General features: G+C 50.4%; 1 protein-coding gene across 1 annotated transcript in view; it reads left to right on the top strand.

Annotated features, from left to right (window-relative positions):
* Positions 1-18,088, top strand: part of LOC116830057 (rho GTPase-activating protein 39-like) — a 126,822-nt gene that overhangs the window by 42,140 nt on the left and 66,594 nt on the right. Inside the window, exon 2 of the mRNA XM_032789248.2 lies at positions 14,712-15,110. Within this exon, the coding sequence (XP_032645139.1) occupies positions 14,712-15,110 (399 nt within the window). The remainder of the gene's footprint in view (positions 1-14,711; positions 15,111-18,088) is intronic.

The following is an 18,088-nucleotide window of genomic DNA, read 5'->3' as shown; positions in this document are numbered from 1 at the left end:
AAGGGGAAAGAGAAGGAGGGAGGAAGGTGAATTGTCCTCTCTGTTTTGTGATTCAAGGAGTTTGAATCACAGTGATCTTCTAGGGTAACCCAGGGAGGGGAAGCCTGGGAGAGGCAACGGTGGAGGAAAGGGTTTACTTTCCTTGTGTTAAGATTCAGAGGATCTGGGTCTTGGGGTTCCCCGAGCAAGGTTTTGGGGGGATCAGAGTGTACTAGGCACTGGAATTCCTGGTTGGTGGCAGCGCTACAAGTACTAAGCTGGTAATTGAGCTTAGAGGAATTCCTGCTGGTACCCCATCTTTTGGACTCTAAGGTTCAGGGTGGGGAATTATACCATGAGAGAGGATAAATCCATTAAAGATTGTGAGATGCTCAGATGCTGCGGTGCTGGGGGCCAGATAGGTACTAACTAGAACCAGCCCCGTGTTCAGACATACCATTTCCTAATGCAGACGAGGCCCATTGGTCTGGAAACAACCATCTTAGCTTGGGAATGCCCTGGAAAGTGCATCTGAGATGTCACCTCCCTTTAGAGAGGGGAAGCAGCTTTGTGGCTCTGACCATGACCCTCAGAGACTGTTGTCTCATGGAGGCATTAAGAGTATTGGAGGCTGCCTGCTGGCTGGTAGGCAGGATCCTTGCAGAGCAGTGGAAGTAATGCTGCTGCTGGACTAGTTCTTGTGGGCTTGCTGACTCTCTTGAGGATCTGCTGCCTCCTGCTCTGAAGCTGTGCGTGAAGGGCAAGCAGCTGCTTTGTCAGTCTGCTGATAATGCTTCCCTCCCTGCCTTATCCCTGCTGTCTGTGCGTCTGCCTATGGGAATCCTTCCCCAGAAGCTTTTCCCTTGTTTGGTGGAAATGAGGGAACAGTGTGAATCTCCTTTAATGTTTAAGAGGAAAACTTTTCAGACAGTTGCCCCTGCCTGTGAGGAGGCATCTGTTGAGCCTTTTCATCTCCCGGTGTTTCAGGTCACAGGATCACAGTGCCCTCTTCCCAACAGCAAGAGGAATTCAGGGAGTGCATCTAGCTGTTAAAGCAGAGCTCCTCAATTCTACTCCTGACTCAACTACCTCGGGGGAAGATGGGGTGGCGTTAATGCTTGGAAAGTGCTTGGGGATCCTCGGATGAAAGGTGCCATCTAGGGGCCCAGGAGTGATGTTCAGTACATCTTGCCACGTTTGCGCTGGAAATTGGCATTGCAGAGGAACTGAGTTGTAGTTACCAAAAAATAATTAGTTTGTGAGGTCAGATTGCTGCTGTAGCTGAGTGCATACCTCCTTGTCAGGAATGCACAGCAGTGCTTGCTCCTAGGAGGCTTGTGATCCAAGCTGTAATATTTTTTCTAATAATTTCTCCGTGAGGTGTTGTTAAACTTGCTGTATATTTTCTGTGCTAAATCTTTTTTTGGCTGAACAGGAAAGAGCCAGGATGTGGGCTTCAGAGATTCATTTCAGTGGAGGTACAGTATTTCCCAAAGCCCAGCTTTGGAATGGTTCCCAGGCTTTTGAAAGCAGTGAACCTGCAGACATACCCTGGGGGCAGCTGGCGCTTGTTGATTTGCACGCCATAGCATGCAATTAAACTGAGGCTGGATGGGAGCAGAGTTGGGCTGGGTTCATCTTTGTTTTCCTTGATATTTAGACTCCCAGAGCCTGAAGAACTGGCCTCTCTGAAAGCTGGTCAGTGTGGTAAGGGACTGAGGATGAGTGCTTGCTGGTGCTGCATGCCCCTCTGGCAGTCAGTCCCAGATTGGGGCAGTGCACCTGGGAAGGTGAGGGAAGGAGGCTACTTTGCTGACTGTCAGTCTGAAATGCCCAGGCCCTGAAAGGCCAAACAGCTCATCTCAAGTTTCACTGACCTGAGCAGGCTCTGTAGTGGAGACACATGGGAGATTGGGGCTTTTAATCTTTCTGTAAAGTCAATGAGGAATAAGCCTTTGGCCATGTGCTGCCTTGTCTCCACTAGGCCTGCTTGAGGGTGGGCACCAGGAAGCAGCGGCTGTGGTAGTAGAAAGCATTGTCCTGTGAAGTGGGAGCTGTCCTTAATGCCATGTGCCCTGCCACTCAGGGCAGCCCCAGGAGACCCTGTCCTGCAGCTCCAGGCCCTGGGCAGGGGGTGGGTCCCCCAGCAGGAATGGGGAAGCTTGGTCGTCCTGCCCTCTAAGACTTTGGGGCTGCCACATCCAGAACAGCTTTTCCCAATGGGCTGTTGTCCGTGGCCTTTGGCCCTTAATAAAACTTGAGGCAAGTGGTTGCAGCCTGTGTGAGGATCTGAATGTTCCCATCCTGTTGTAAGGGCCTGGGACAGGCATCTAAGGGTGGGATTAAGGCATCTGGGTGGAGCCTCACAGCTGAGCCCGGTTACCACTCTGAGGGCACAGAGGTGGCAGCAATAGACCAAGTATCAGAGGGGTAGCTGTGTTAGTCTGAATCCACAAAAGCAACGAGGAGTCCAGTGGCACCTTAAAGACTAACAGATTTATTTAGGCACAAACTTTCGTGAGTAAAAACCCACTTCTTCAGATTCACTCCATGCATCTGAAGAAGTGGGTTTTTACCCACAAAAGCTTATGCCCAAATAAATCTGTTAGTCTTTAAGGTGCCACTGGACTCCTCATTAGCAGTAGACCCTCCTTCTCTTTGGGAGGAGCAGCAGCAGCCCCCCTCCTCCGAACAGCAAGGCCATGCTTTCCCTTGGAGTCAGCTGCAGGGGCTCCCTATCACTCTAGAGCAACTACAAGGGTGGCAGAAGGGGACCCTTTTCCCACCCCACAGAGGCAGGGAGTGTTTCACTACTTACCTCAACAGCTAGGCTTTATCTGCTTGGGTGAGTGGGCCCCTGCACTGTTCTCTTTCTGCACATACTGGGGTGGTGGTGGCACAGGGGCTTGATAGTAACACTCTATCGAGAAGCATGGGACTGTTCCTCTCTCTTGGAGTTGTTGTCTCAGGCTCTCGGCACACTCAGGCAGATGTCACAGGGATGATAGTCATGCTCGGGTCACATTTTCAAGTTTCTCTTTATAACCATGAGGACTACAAAATTACTTTTTCTTTTAACTGAAAGCTCAGCTTCAGCTGTAATCACGCGACTCCAGGAGCTGGGGCACAGGTCTGTAGTGCTATACCTCTAGCTCTGGCTGGGCTGCTTTGATTATGCAATCCACTCATCTTTCACCCTTGTGGTGCACCCATGGCCTGGAACCAGCACTGCATCTAAGGGGATTTCCTTCTGCCCCCTCGCTGAGTTTCTCCCAAGAAGTCATGGCTGTTTTGAGGTTCCTGTTTCCTTTCCGTGTGCGGCCTCTGCAGCAGAGATGCAGCCTGGGTTTCACAGGAAGCTGTTTAGTTTTGGCATCTAGCCATAGTGAGCCCCTGCAATGCACCCTCCGTTCTGTCCAGCCTTCCAAAGGGGATTGGCTGTCCTCTCTGCAAAGGGGCCAAAGCTCTGCTCCCAGCAGGTGCTGCAGCAGCCTTGAGACCCAGTGTAAAATCAGGCTCCAGTTGGGTAGCTGGAAGCATGCTGACAAGATCTGCAGTAGGTGGAAAGCTCCCGAATTGATAGGCCCAGTGGAGTATTCTGTTCCATGCCTCCTGTGTCACAGAGTTACCCAGCCGCAGGGCATGCTCCACCACCCTGGGAACTGGCTTTTGGAGGGGGGCTTCCCTGCCCTTCTCATGGCTGGCTGTTTGCAGGCTTCCAGCGGAGCTGTGTGTTGAAGTGAAAGGGTCAGACCTGGACGGTGGCAGTGAGCCATTTGTTCTGTATTTTCACAGACCAGTCCACATCTCATGCTGAACAGATGCTGCTTTGTTTGCACAGTGCCTATTTTCAGAGGCAGTGGAACCTTTTGGGTGCCGGCCGGAGTTATATTTACCTTGGTTCCTCTGTGATTTTTGCTGCTGGGATGCCTGTGTGCGTATTAGCTGTGGAGATGTACACCCAGCTTTTATTTTTAGATTTAAATGACAGCTTTCCTGAGCTTGACAGAGAGGAGCCAGACAGTGAAAGTCTTGTCACAGGAGGAGTTGACTTTCGCTGTCCTCACTTCAGAAGTGAGCCAAGCCAGCCAGCTGTGCGGTCACTAGGGGAGAGCTTAGACGGAGCTTTCCAGCCCCACAGGCTTGGCGTTCTGGCATGGCTCTGAATGAAGTCAGGCAGGACTCTACTCCAGCGTCTCTCGTCTCGGGGCGCGCACTCACCTGGTCAAGAAACCTCCTTGGCTTCAGCGCCTCCTGGGTCTGACCTCAAGCCTTCAGCCCCCTGTCCATCCATGGGCTCCCTGCAGCCAGTTCTGCTGGATGGTACACCTGGGGAAGCCTCAGACGCCTCAAAGGGTCCTGCCTCTAACTCCGCAATCAGCAGTGACTCTCAGCCAGCAAGTAATACAGAAAGTTTATTAGTTATCGGGAAGACAACTTAGAACAGAGCTTGTTAGCACAGAAAGCAGGAACACACAGCAAACTCCATCCTCAGGAGATCCAGAGCCCTGGACTCTCCCCAGTTCAGCCCAGCTCCTCTGACTCATCCTCTACTTTTCAGTATTGTAGTGTGCACGCTAGAACTGGAGATGCTGGAGCAGCAATGGCTTCACCAGCACTATGCAGAGAATCAGTGCACCTCTCTACTCCTCCTGTTCTGCCCTCCCCTGGTTAGAGAGCCAGGGCTCATGTTACCCTCAGCGCCAGTCTGCTGGGAGCTTTTCGTTGGTTTCCACCAGGACTGCTGAGCCCCTTTCGAAGTCACTGTTTTCCAGGATACAGTCCCCCCAGCCTGTGAGCATGGCCTGCATTCTTCCTGCCGGGATGTGTGAGCTTGCATTTGGCTGCACTAAAACACGTCTGCATGAGCCCAGTTCCCCAGCTGATCCACTTTGCTCAGTCCTTGTCACGGTTTATCAGCCCATCAGCTGCTCAGCGATGATTTTTGGTTTCTTTCAGATCATTGATATGTATGGAATAGTGTTTGGCTGTGAATGATCCCTGTGGGACCCCAGTAGTTGACAGATATCCCCCCATCCCACTCCCTCCCCAAAGAAATGGGGTGCGGGGAGAGAAGAAGAGTGGAAATGAGGAATATCTGAATTCCTTCCAGTCTGTAAGAGTCTGGTGGGGAGGAACAGTCTTCAGAATAATGAAATGAAAGCCCTTGGGTAGAGTTGAAATGGGTAAGATAATGTTGATTGCTATTTATTGACGGATGGTGAGCAGGACTCTGGGGAGCCTGTGTACATCAGTGGGGAACCGAGAGCTCTGCACATTAGAGCAAGAAAGATGTTTTAGACCAGTGGTTCTCAAACTTTTGTACTGGTGACGTCTTTCACACAGCAAGCCTCTGAGTGCAAACCTTCCCCCCCCCCTTATTAATTAAAAAAATGTTTTTATATATTTAACACCATTATAAATGCTGGATGCAAATCGGGGTTTGGAATGGAAGCTGACAGCTCACGGCCCCCCATGTAATAACATCACGACCCTCTGAGGAGTCCTGATCCCCAGTTTGAGAACCCCTGTTTTATACCCACAGTCCCTCAGCTGGGAGCTTCCCGCTAGTGTGCTGCCCCCTCTAGTTTGAAATGTCCCTGGAGGTGGAGCTCCCGCTGCTGACCTGGAGGGCTGTTGCCCAGTGCAGTGGATTTTGCTGTGTTGGGAAATATTTGTGCCCCTCTCCAAACTAAGCTGCTGCGTGAAGCAGACGCAGTATTACCTGAGCTGAGGAAGAACTCTGTGTAAGCATGAAAGCTCAGCGCTCTCACCACCAGAAGCTGGTTCAGTAAAGAATATTGCCTCCCCCACTTTGTCTCACTAATAAGTAGGGCTGTCAAGCAATAAAAAAAATTAATCATGATTAATTTCATGATTAATCACACTGTTAAACAATAATAGAATACCATTTATTTAAATATTTTAGATGTTTTCTACATTTTCAGATATATTGATTTCAATTACAACACAGAATACAAAGGAGCAGGAGACATAAAATTCTCCCCCAAGGAGTTCAGTCACAAATTTAATTAACACATTTTTTTTAATGAGCGTTATCAGCATGGAAGCATGTCTTCTGGAATGGTGGCCGAAGCATGAAGGGGCATACGAATGTTTAGCATATCTGGCACATAAATACTTTGCAATGCCGACTACAAAAGTGCCATGCAAATAACCTGGTCTCGCTTTCTAGTGACATTGTAAATAAGAAGAGGGCAGCATTATCTCCTGTAAATGTAAACAAACTTGTTTGGCTTAGTGATTGGCTGGACAAGAAATAGAACTGAGTGGACTTGTGTGCTATAAAGTTTTACGTTGTTTTGTTTTTGAGTGCAGTTATGTAACAAAAAAATCTACATTTGTAAGTTGCACTTTCAGGACAAAGAAATTGCGCTACAATACTTGTATGAGGTGAATTGAAAAATATTTTAAATCATTTTTGCAGTGCAAATGTTTATAATAAAAAATATTATACACTTTGATTTCAATTACAACACAGAATACAATACATATGAAAATGTAGAAGAACATCCAAAACATTTAATACATTTCAATTGGTATTCTTTTGTTTAACAGTGCGATTAAAACTGATTAATTTTTTTGAGTAAATTGCGTGAGTTAACTGCAGTTAATCGACAGCTCTACTAATAAGCCTTACTTACTCAGGGAATCTTTACGCAGGAGGCTTCATGGTATCTATGCACTGGTTTAAAGACCATGTGACCTGGTCTGGAAAAGTATTTTTCCACCGTGCTTGTCCTGGCCAAAATTCATGTTGCCCAGTAAAAATCTTTGGTTGTCCAATTTTTTGTGTAGCGTAGGTAACATTTACAAGAAAAACAGTTGTGTCCCTAATAGCAGCGCTTGGATTTCTTGCCTTTCTCTCATTTGTTGTTTTAAATTTGATTGTCTTCTGCACGTTCCTTTTTCTCAGTTCTGCATTTTCTCCCCTCCATTTAGTTACAACTCCTGGTTTCTCTGCCAGTGGGGGAGGGAGGGAGAGGAAGATGGATAAAGGCCTAACAAGGAGACCCCACCTATCTTTTCATTGTTTAGAAGGGCTGTGGTTCTGTTTGCCCATAAGGGCTTAGCAGCTGTCTGAGCACTATCTTGTTTCCTGTGTGCAGCATATGTGACTCAGTCTGTTAGGGCAATGCTAGTACTTAGCACAGACCTAGCCCTGTGCAAATAGGAATTCTCACAGCTGTGTAGCCACACTCTGTTGCTTAGGCATTGAGAAGCTAAGCCCAAGGTCAGAAATCAGCAGCAGCAGAGCTGGGATGAAGATGTAGGAGTGCCAGGTTTCCAGTCCCACGCCTGGCCCGTGCTAGGGTTCTAGATGAAGCATTGCATGCTGGCATTTGTAGTCTACATGGCTTGTGTTTCTGGAGTAAGGTCGAGTATTGCTGCAATTGGTTCCATTTAATAAAAATGTGATGACCTCAGGCTAATGGCACACTGCCCATGGGGCCTTTAGCTGGGCAAAATCTGGGTTTTCCTCCTGCCATGGAACACTGCTGCCTGGGCCAAATGAGGTGTGCAGTGGACTCTCCTGTTTCAAGGGTAGGTAAATGCTCCACTCTCCCACCTCTGCTTTCTCATGAGTCAGAAGGATAATAATATGCAGCGCCCTGGGGCCTTTGAAAATGACAGGGCTTAGCAGGCTGGTGTTTTCTCTTTCCCTCGCAGTGACTGTGCAGATCTTGTGCAGGACTTGTCATCGGGAGCTGGTCCGAAGGGCTGCAGAATAACAGGTGTGCTGGAGACTTTGCTCTGAAATATTGATTGGGAAAGTGGAAGGTTATGAAAGCTAGAGGTGGGCTCTGCAGTTCCTGGCCTTAGCTGAGCGAGGTCCGCTGGAGTCTGGGGGAGTCAAACTTAGTCGGATTGTCTTTGAAGGAGCAGAGTTTGCAGATGCAAGTTAAATCTGGCATGGAGCTTGGCAGGAAGACAGTGAGCTGCAGCCTCCTATTTCTCTGCCCAGTTTATAAAATAGCATTTAAAGTAAATAATGTCAGCCTTGAAGGGCTGTTAAAGAGGGAGGGAGGGAGCCAGGCTGTGAGGACAGCTCCTCTGCCTGTGTGAAGTATTCCCGCTGCTACCTCCTGCATTCTCTGTGCTGAGAAAGGGTTGGGGGAGCTCTGGAGCTGAGCTAGCTGGCTGACCAGGGCATGGAGGAGGCTGGCAAGTCAGTTTGCAGCAAGCCCCCCTATAGTAAATGGTGAAGGCTGTTGCCATCAGAGCCTTGTAGCTCTGCTGTGTGGGTTCCCATGGAGCAAATCAATGGGTAAAATGTCTGCCCAGCTCAGTGCACCTGCCACAAACAGCAGGATGGTGCAGAAGGCTGTGTTTTGCTCCTTCCTGAGGAAGTGTTTACACTAGCTTTTTCCTCTAAAACTTCTCACCATTGGACTAGCTTCTGCGTACCTCCTAATGGTACAACAGATAAGGCCCCCACTGTGTGCCCAGTGGTGTTTTGGGTATCATCTCCGAGCATGTCTAGTGGGCAGTGTGCTTAAAATGCTGGTAGCCACAGTGCTTTATCTATGCTAGTGCTCCCCGCGGGGCTGCCACCAGTGCAATGGAGGAACATTTCGGAGACAGGTATTTCAGCGTGCACTGGGCGAGTAAATGCCTTTGCTGTTAGTCTTTTCCGGAAGTTCCGTAGCAAGCAGCCCAGAGCTGCGCTTTATTTTCAAAACACTACAACCCTTGGAATGTATTTGTGTATTTATGGAATGCAAAGGAAACATCTGAAATCTATGAAACAATAGTGGCTACATGCTGGGGCTGTATTTCTGTGGTTCAAAGAGAGACTTTATTTGCCAGCCAAATGAATCATTTTAAGCTTTGGTTACTGACTACATGACAAACCTGTTACCAAGTCTAGAGACCTGGTCAGGTAGGGCTCTGGGCTGATTTCTGGAGTGTTACTGTATTTCAGCCAAGATGACTGAAGATGCACGTACACACTGTAGAGTTTGCTCCTGAGAAGGCCAGGCAAAAAGCCCTGGGTTTTACTTGAGAGGGCCCTGACCTAGCGTGGCTAGATGTTCCGATTTAATAGGGACAGTCCTGATATTTGGGCTTTGTCTTATATGAGTGCGTATTACACCCCCACCCACCCCCACTCTTTCACCCTTGGGGAAATGTAGGAGTAAATCCAGACTTTGCGACTGGACCCTGCACTCTACAATAGGCAGCAGTAAAACCCTGGAACAGAACTTACTCTGAGTTGGGATCTGGATCTGAACTTTGTGATGCAGGCTGTTCTCTAACCATCATGCTGATTCCTTCTTGTCCCCTCACATTCACACTACTGCCAGGGACACTTTGCTTTGACCTGATAAGGCTGGCTTGTGATTATTTTATGTTCAACAGGGCACTCCAAGCTGGGATGTTATCTATCTAAGATCCTGGGTTTAACACAGCTTTGCAGAGTTCCTGATCTGATGCTCTAAGCTTGGATTGTGTCAGCCCAGTGCTGGCTTCTCTCTAGGAATGTGTGCCTCCCTCTTTCTCTTTTTCCTTTTGTTGTTTTGACTCTTTCTTTACACATAAGAGTAATTGAAGTGGAGTGTGGTGCAGAGTGATCTGAATGTCCCTTTGTTTCATTGCAGCCTGGCAATTCACAGCTTCCAGATATTTACCAGAACAAAGAGGCCATAAGCCCAAATCTCAGATTAATTTGCCTTTACACACAAAGGTAAAAGAAAACACTAAGAGCAGCAGGCTATAGTTAGCAGCAACACAAACACAGCCAGAGACTGGTGCCATTAGAAGGGGTTGTGAAGTTGCTTTCAGTATTTACTCCCTGCCTTCCCTCTGTTCTGAGAAATAGCTACACTTCCAGAGCCCCTTGTTTCAGAGCTTCAGAGTTGCAGCCGTGTTAGGCTGTATCCGCAAAAAGAACAGCAGTACTTGTGGCACCTTAAAGACTAGCAAATTTATTTGAGCATAAGCTTTCGTGGGCTAAAACCCACTTCATCGGATGCATGCAGTGGAAAATACACAGAGAACATGAAAAAATGGGTGTTGCCATACCAGCTCTAATGAGACTAATCAGTTAAGGTGGGCGGGCTATTGTCAGCAGGAGAGAGAGAAAAACTTTTTGTAGTGGTAATCAAAATGGCCCATTTCCAGCGGTTGACAAGATGTGAGGAACCCCATGTTTATTTCTCACCTCTCAGGTTCCTCACACCTTCTTGTCAACTGCTGGAAATGGGCCGTTTTGGTAACACCCATTGTTTCATGTTCTCTCTGTGTGTATATATATCTTCCTACTATATTTTTCACTGCATGCATCCGATGAAGTGGGTTTTAGCCCACTAAAGCTTATGCTCAAATAAATTTGTTAGTCTCTAAGGTGCCACAAGTACTCCTCCTCTTGTTTCAGAGCTGAATTCTTGCAAATGGCTGCTGGCAGAAGGGATGTGGAGTACAATGCTGCTGAATTTTAAATAGTTTGATCATGCAACAGGGGACTTAGCCATTTTTCTGGTGTACGTAAACGCTGGGGAACTCCCTCTCCCTTCCCTTGTTGAGCCATGATGTGAGTCACTTATTCTGCACTGCTGGCCTAACTGTCCTCTTTTAGACCCTCCACTGGCCCAAGTGACCACATCCCTCCCTGCCCTCTCCCACAAAATATATCTCCACTCTTGTACCTTGTCTCTTGCTGCAGTTCTTCCCCTCAGCCTGTCTCGACAGCTCCTCTTGATCTCTCTTGGTCAGTTTTAAGCTTGGCCTCCCCCATCTCTTTATCACTGGTGACAACACCATCCTGTCACTCATGCCCATAACTTGGCTCCTCCCTCTCTCTCGCCCTCATGTCTGGGCTGTGTCCGCACTTGGCCGCTGCTTCCATAACATCTCTGAGATCTAGCCTTTTCTTTCTGTCCACACAGCTACAGCTTGCTAGGCCCTTCCCGTTCCCTGTCTGAGTCCTGCAGCGGTCTCCTGGCTGGCATTCCTGATGCCCACACTGCCCCCCAGTCTGTTCACATTGCTACTGTAGAGATCACATGCAGGCTGAAAGGACAGAGATCCTCTCCGCGGGTGTGGAGAAAGGACAGAGTGCTCTAGTGAAACACACCCCAGCAGCGTCCCCTCCTCTCGGTATTAACGTACAAATTTGAATTAGTCAAAATAACTAGGATTAAAATAACCTGAGACTCCCTTCTGCAGCCTGCACCTTGTGGGAGAGCCAGGCTCGGCGTGAGTCCCGACAGCTGGCTGAGAGCCAATTGCAGGTTTTGCTGAGGGCCATTTGAGAGCAAACGCAGCCAAAGCAGCTTACCGGGAGTACTTAGCTTTGTCTGTGGAGAGGCGCTCAGATGGTGACTTGCCCTGGCATTGTGTATGGTGGTCACGTGGGCTGAGCATTATGCTTCCCCCTGCGAGGGGGAGGGGCACGTGTACCCTAAGTTTGGGGTGAATACTGGGGCTAGTGGGTTAGCCTTGGACACCTGTCTGGAGTATCCTTAATTCTATTTCGGTGTTTATAAATGATGCGAAGACTCACGCCTCTGGATGGAGAAGTGGCCTGGCAGGTGAGTGGAAGGCTACTTGCTTCCTGCTGGACCCCTGGCTCCCCCTTTCCGAACTGATTTGTACGGGAGGCCAGCAGAGTGGGAGGGGGTGGGGGTTGGGGGGGGGTGCCCCGAGGGCTTTGATATCATGCAGCTTTGTCTCTCTCCTGGGACAGTGACATGAATGAAAACAAGCTGCCTGGGCTCTCTTGGTAGGTGGACGTGATCCTGGATGATTGGGGACACGCTGGAGTTTGGCGGGGATGGGCCAGCTGCCCTCGAAGTGGTTAGCAATATGGGCCCTTTCTTTTTGTTTCTATGATAATTTCTGACTCTCTAAGTGGCTTTGGCCTTAGTGTGGTGATTGTGACCATTTCTCTTTGGCATGGGCCTTGCTGCAGTTCCATAGGGCCTGGTCATGACCCAGGCTGAAGGTTGCAATATGCTCTCCATGGGGCTACATGTGAAAACCAGCCAGAAGCTCCAACAGCTGATCGGGAGTGGTCATAAAGAGCCTGGTGCACGAGTGGCTTCTTGGTCCCTTCCAGGTGCCATTCAAGGAGTTGCTGTCAGTGTAGTGTGGATCTTGACTGTCCAAGGGGCTGCATCTCGCTCATGCTCTGCCTCAGCAGTGAAGCTGGCTCTTGCCCTCTAGATGTAAACTGTTGGGATCTGAGATCAGAATATTCTCTGTGGAGGGCCCTCTGCTAGAACATGCGGTTCCTGTGGGTCGGACTGGCCCTAGTTAATTACCCTTCTCTCTCTTTTCTGGCCCAAAGGCACGAGGACCGGAGTTTATAGACAAAGTCCACTCCTGTCAGCTCTGGCTTGGCTTTTGGCAGTGTTTTAACACGGTACGGTGCCCAGGGCCAGCTGCAATAGGGGCATTTTACAACTTAGAACATGAAAGGGTTAATCTGCAGCTCGGTGGTGAGCTGTGTGGGAGCTGATTTGGTTTGTGCTCTGTGAATGGGCCCTTGTCAGTGTGTAATTGTGCTGCTCCATAACCGTGGTACAGGCACCAGGAGATTTTTTGTGCTTGGTCTTCATCTCCAAACCAAGAGGCTGTCACTCCCAGGCCCACTAATGCTATCCTCAGCTGGGTTAACAGAAGTGGGAATTGCCTTGAATGCTGGGGGGAGGTGTTAATTGGAAAGGGAGGTAAAACGACTGCCAGTGCCCAAGCGTGTGATCTGTGAAGGAGCTGGTGGGTTTTCTGAATCGTTTGGCCCAGTTACCCCCAGTGGCTAACGAATATCACCTGACTGATCAGCCTAATGCCTTGCAGTGACCTTAATATCAAAGAGCTGGGCTCTTAAAACTCCTCCCGGGAAGAGCCATCAAGTGAAGCTAAGCCCCTGCAGACGAATGCAGATGTTAGGGAACAATCTTCAGATGTAATCCAGCATTGCTATAGCATTCCTGGCCCCTGCCCATTACCCAGGCCTAATGCTGGGGCTAGTGCTGGGTGTTCTATGTCTTTCCCAATATGCTCATTTGTTAGGCGTTTGGCCGGGCTATTTACTTTTGTACCGGCTCAGGGCCCAGGCAGAGAGCTCATCGCGGATTGGTTGTTAGTCCTGCTCTCTGTGATCAGCTGAACTTTTGACTTGTCCTGCTTGCCCTGTGCATTCTAGTGGCGCACGGTATCTCACTGCTGTAGGGCTTGTGTCTTCTCCTCCCTGCAGGGAAACTCCTGCAGCTCCTTGGCTTCCCCAGCAGGCCAAACCTTCAGAGAGACCCTTGTAAATGAGAACCCTGCGGGCCAGCCTTGGGCACCTGCTGCTATGCTGTACTCTGAGCACACCGTCAGCCATGCTTGTTACCAGCACACCACTACTGGTTCTGGTTCTGCACCTTCTCCGGGAAAGTCCTGCCAGCTCCTTCCCATGAAAGAAGTGACCTGAAGTCACCTTTCTCCAGGGTCTTCTTATGGGCTGGCCCACCCAGATCCAACCCTCTCCTTCCTGACTCACCTGTGCAGGGGAGAGGAGTTCTTGCAGCCCTTTGTTCAGATGAAAGTGAACCAAGTGCCGTGTCTGAGCAGTTTATGCTTTTAATTCAATAACAGTTTCTGAGTGGCCTCCAAGACGGGCAGACTGAAGACCCCTTGGTCAAACTGCATGGAGATGAAGGCCAGACTTTCAGAAACAAGACCCTAAAGTTAGGCACTTAAATGAATGGCCAAGTGCAGAACACCCAGTTCTCCCCTTAACTTCAATGGTAAAAATCCCACTTCAGTTAAATCAAAATAGGGCACTTTGAATCTGAAGTAGCAGCATTCTGTTTCACCAGATCTGGCCTGAACAACATAGCTTGTAATTCACACCTTGAGGCAGGTGCCAGTTTTGTGTGCAAGGCCGGTCCTGAGGCCTGAGTTCCTGCAGCTGTGCAATATATGTGGCTGCAGTTTCCCTGACAAAGCAGCAACACTTGGGTCACACCTGGAGCCTTTGTTTATGCATGTGAGAGCCACGGCTTGGTATTTCCTGGCACTCAGAGGTCCTCTGCCCTGCCATTGCCATTCTGGCTTGTTGCAAGAAAGGCAGCCTGAGCTATTAGCCCCTTTGTTGAAAGGGCATGTGCTCTTCTCTGCTGTTTTCTGATAGCGCCTGGAAGACCAGGCTGAAAACAAAGAGGTTTTTCTTCTTGTGCTGTTACACTAGAAATCAGACCCTCTTGAGGACAGAGGGTTTCATAGTGACTGGAGAACTAGTGCATACGAAACAAATGGCTAATCAAGGGAATGCAGAGCTAAGTGGGGTTTTGATCACACTGTTTAAAACCTGGGGTCATGTTGAACCTGTGTCAGTGACTAATGCTCTCTTGGAAAGAGGTGTCTTTGTTAAGGATTGAACAGCTGCCTCCCTTTGCTTGTGTCCTGGAGTGACTGTGACAACCTGACACCTCCCATGCTCCTCCAGCTGAACACGGAGTCTGGACTTCATTGTCCTGTGGCTCCAAACAATAAGCAGGATGTGAAACGCTGTGTAGGCCTCCTTCCACTAAAAAGGTGTCAGCCCAATATAGCTCCCCCTTCACACAGGTCACTGTAACACTGATCCAGAGCCTGGTTGCTTGTTCCTACCCTGAGTCCTGGCCCAGGGACTGACAGGTAGCTGGCTGCATGCCCGTGGGGTATTCCTGTTGCCTTGTGCCTCCAGCCCAGACTGACTGCGCCTTTCTTTGCTGTTGCAGCTCAGATTGGGTGGAGATCATCGAGCCCCGCTCTCAGGAGCGAATGTATGTCAACCTGGCCACCGGTGAGTGTGGCTGGGAGCCACCTCCCAACCTGAGAGTTCGCCAGTCGGACCAGAAGCAGTGGTGGGAGCTGTTTGACCAGAACAACAACCGCTTCTACTACTACAATGCCATCACCCAGCAAACCGTATGGCACCGGCCACAGGGCTGTGACATTGTGCCGCTGGCACAGCTCCAGGCCATGAAACGCAGGTCCCAGTCTGACTGCAGGGGGCCTCAGCACACAGACAGTGCAAGCAGTGATGGAAGAAACAGCCCGGTCCAAACGGCCCTGCTGCAGGAGGTGGAGAAGAGCACGGGGCAGAGCAGTGCAGAGAAGAGGCCAGACCCTGGAAGGTAAGGACGGCTTTGTACTGCCTACAACTTTCTCCTGCGTAACTGCTGTGCAGCTCTCTGCCCTGCAGGCACCAGCTGCTGGGTGTGGACTTGGGGACTGAGGACACAGCCTGGGAAGCTGGGCTGGCTGCACTGGGGGTTGGGGTCCCCGCTGGGGATAGCTGGCTGGACAGCAGGCTGTGTTCAGTGCGCTGCGATCGGGGTGAAATGCTGGAATTAGATCTAAGGGTGAACTCAGGCTGAATCATTCGCTTCCTCTTGCTGGACAGCTGGGGCTGCACAGTGGAGAGGCTGCCAGGAAAGGCCAAGCTACCGAGCCACAGACGCAGGCTACCAGCTCCTTATGTAGAGGGTACCAGGTGGGAGACTAAACCTTTGGGGGCAGAGCCTCTTGGACTGCACCGGGGTCTTGGGCCGGCAGGTTCCTTTCCTGTTACCCTGCCCCAGCCCTTTCTCTCTGCCAGCCTAGCGGGGCTGCTGTGAGGGGTGTGACTGCCAAGGAGCTAGGGCAGAGCTGACGGTCACTTGCACACGTCAGCCAAGGAACAATAACTGGATGCTAGTATGTTTGGCTAGAGGCTTTGTTTTTACTCCGAGGAACTGATCTGACAACAAGCGAATGTGTTTCTTGTTGGGATTTTGCCAGCTGTTGTCCCTGCTTTCCCACTCCCCCAGCCCTGCTGTCGACATGGGCACGTCTCCCCTGCCTTGTGCATGGGGCGCTCCACGCACGCTGCGCTGTGAAGGACTGAAGTCCTGGGCGGGGGGTCAGGAGACTCCCCAGGAGGCCTTCGCCTGGGCTCGTGTTGCTGTTGTGCGCAGTTCTCAGGTAGTGTGGAGATATGGGCAGCTTAAATTCCCAGGGGGATTCACAGCTTGTGAAACTGCAGCCCAGAGGGGCAAGTGACTTGATCAAAGTCCCCCAGGAAGTCTGAGGTAGAGCTGGGAACAAAACGTCTCCTGGCTCCAGCCCAGTGTCGTTACCATTTGCAATAGCTGAACACAATCACCCTTGTTGTGAGCCAGTCCTCGTTCATGGCTGGCTCTTTGGGGCAGGCGATGTCCTCCTGCCTGTGTGACTGGCATCTAGCATGTTGGGGTAGTGCTGTGCAGCAGGAGTTGCAGGGAAGAAGGAGAGATGGGTCCAAGGTGCTACAGACTCTTTTTTCCCTGCAAAATCATGGCACAAATCCCCCTGGCAAGCAAGTTTTCTCTGAGTCAGTGCATGTCTGGCGGAGTCTGGCAGTGTTGCTGCCAGGAGTCCTAGCGAACAGCCTGCTGTATGCTAGACTCGTTCGTGGTGTTGCCTAAAACCATATTTCTTGGGGCAAAACTCCTAATGTGCCCTGACTAGATTGTGAGTTGAAATCAATGGGCCCTAAAGCTGGAAACTCTGAGATAGCATTTTTGCACATCTCTGTCTCCACAACGCTGTGGTGTGTGCTGTGCTCTGCCTGGCGAGCTCGCCCGTCACATTCCTCCCCCACTCACAGCAGCCTCTGGGATTAGAGGACTGGGCATGGCCTCTAGCTTTCCTTCCATTTTCAGAGGGCCAGTTGGAGGCAAGGGGCCAGCTAGACTTCTCTACTTTTCCCATTTGCTGCTGGGAGTGTCTGGCTCCTTCTGCAGTGCCGCACTTGCTCCATCTGTTTCATTACATCGGCACAGCTTAGAAGATGGCTCTCGTGCTGCCATGGGCTCCCATGAATCCTCTGGGACAAGAGTGGGAAAGACCTGAAACTCTGATTGGGGGGAGCCAGGGCTGGGTTCAGGGATCTTCCACTGCTTCCCTCTGCATGTCCTCCTGATGGAGAGAGTTTCTGGAGTACTCCAACACTACCCTCCTGAGAGACTGCTGGCCTTTGAGCCACTCAGAGTGGAAGTTACCAGCGGCATGCACAAAACGTGTGCCCGAGTCTCCCAGTCCAGGCTGCGCCCCCAATTCCAGCTCCTCCCGGCATGCAGGGAGCAGCGTAGCCGCCTGGCCACCCCTTGCCTCCCGACTACAGCAATGTATCAGAATGAGCAGAACTTGGAGGTCCAATTCCATCTCGAAAAGGGACCTGCTCTCCTGTGCTGTAGATTACTCCGGAACTGGCCATATCTCTCCTGTTGGCCTGTGGCTCTGCTGATGGGTCACTCACACAGCTCTGCCAAGGGAATCCAGCCAGTTAAAGGGCTATCTCTGCAGAGCACAGCACATCCCAGCCCTTTGTAAAGGCAAAAAGAGGCACAGCACGAAGTCCAGGGAGCAGGCTCTCCCACACTGAGCCGTGAAAGGACCGTAAGCTGGCATCATGACCTCTCTCTGTATCAGGCAGCCTGGTTCTGGGAGAGGGACAGCGATGAAGTGCTTCTTCTGCCCACTCCATCCTGGTCGTACCCTGTGGCAGCAGCTTATGGGGCTCTTCCAGCCTAGGGCAGGCAGCTGAGAGGGATGGGAAGGCTACAGAAGGCCTGGGCAGTGGGTCAGTGCTGGAGCAATGAAGTGCTCAGACTCTGTGGTGAGGAGCACAGGATGAGAACCGGGAGGGAGCAGTACAGTTGATACTATTGTCCGGTCTGTCTTTCAGAATTGTTCTACAAAGCGAACTCGCCTGTGAAGGCCAGTGTCCTGCAGGGGGAGTCGCCCAGGGTTCCACTGCACGTGGGCACGTATCTTCCAGACCTTTCAATGTGTGTCCAGGATTGGAGTTTGCCAGGCAGGAATAGGCGGGCCGTGGTTCCAGTGGCTGGGAGTAATTCCCCTGCAAACGTCGGACATTGCAGGAGTAACTTCCTACCTTTCGTTAGCTAGTCAAGTATTTCCAAACCCAGTACTGCTGTCAGAAGCTGCAAGTGTCCAGCTGGCATCGCCCTGGCATTCTGCACTAGGGGCGCCTGCCCGGGTATCTATTACAATAGTAAGAGTGTAGTAGGTGTAGTGATAGTAAGACACCTGCCTGATTTCCGTTGCCTGCGTGTTTCCCGGCAGACAA

The sequence above is a fragment of the Chelonoidis abingdonii genome, chromosome 14, assembly GCF_003597395.2.
Source record: "Chelonoidis abingdonii isolate Lonesome George chromosome 14, CheloAbing_2.0, whole genome shotgun sequence".
Lineage (NCBI taxonomy): Eukaryota > Metazoa > Chordata > Testudines > Testudinidae > Chelonoidis > Chelonoidis abingdonii.
This window is presented reverse-complemented; position numbering and strand designations above follow the sequence as displayed.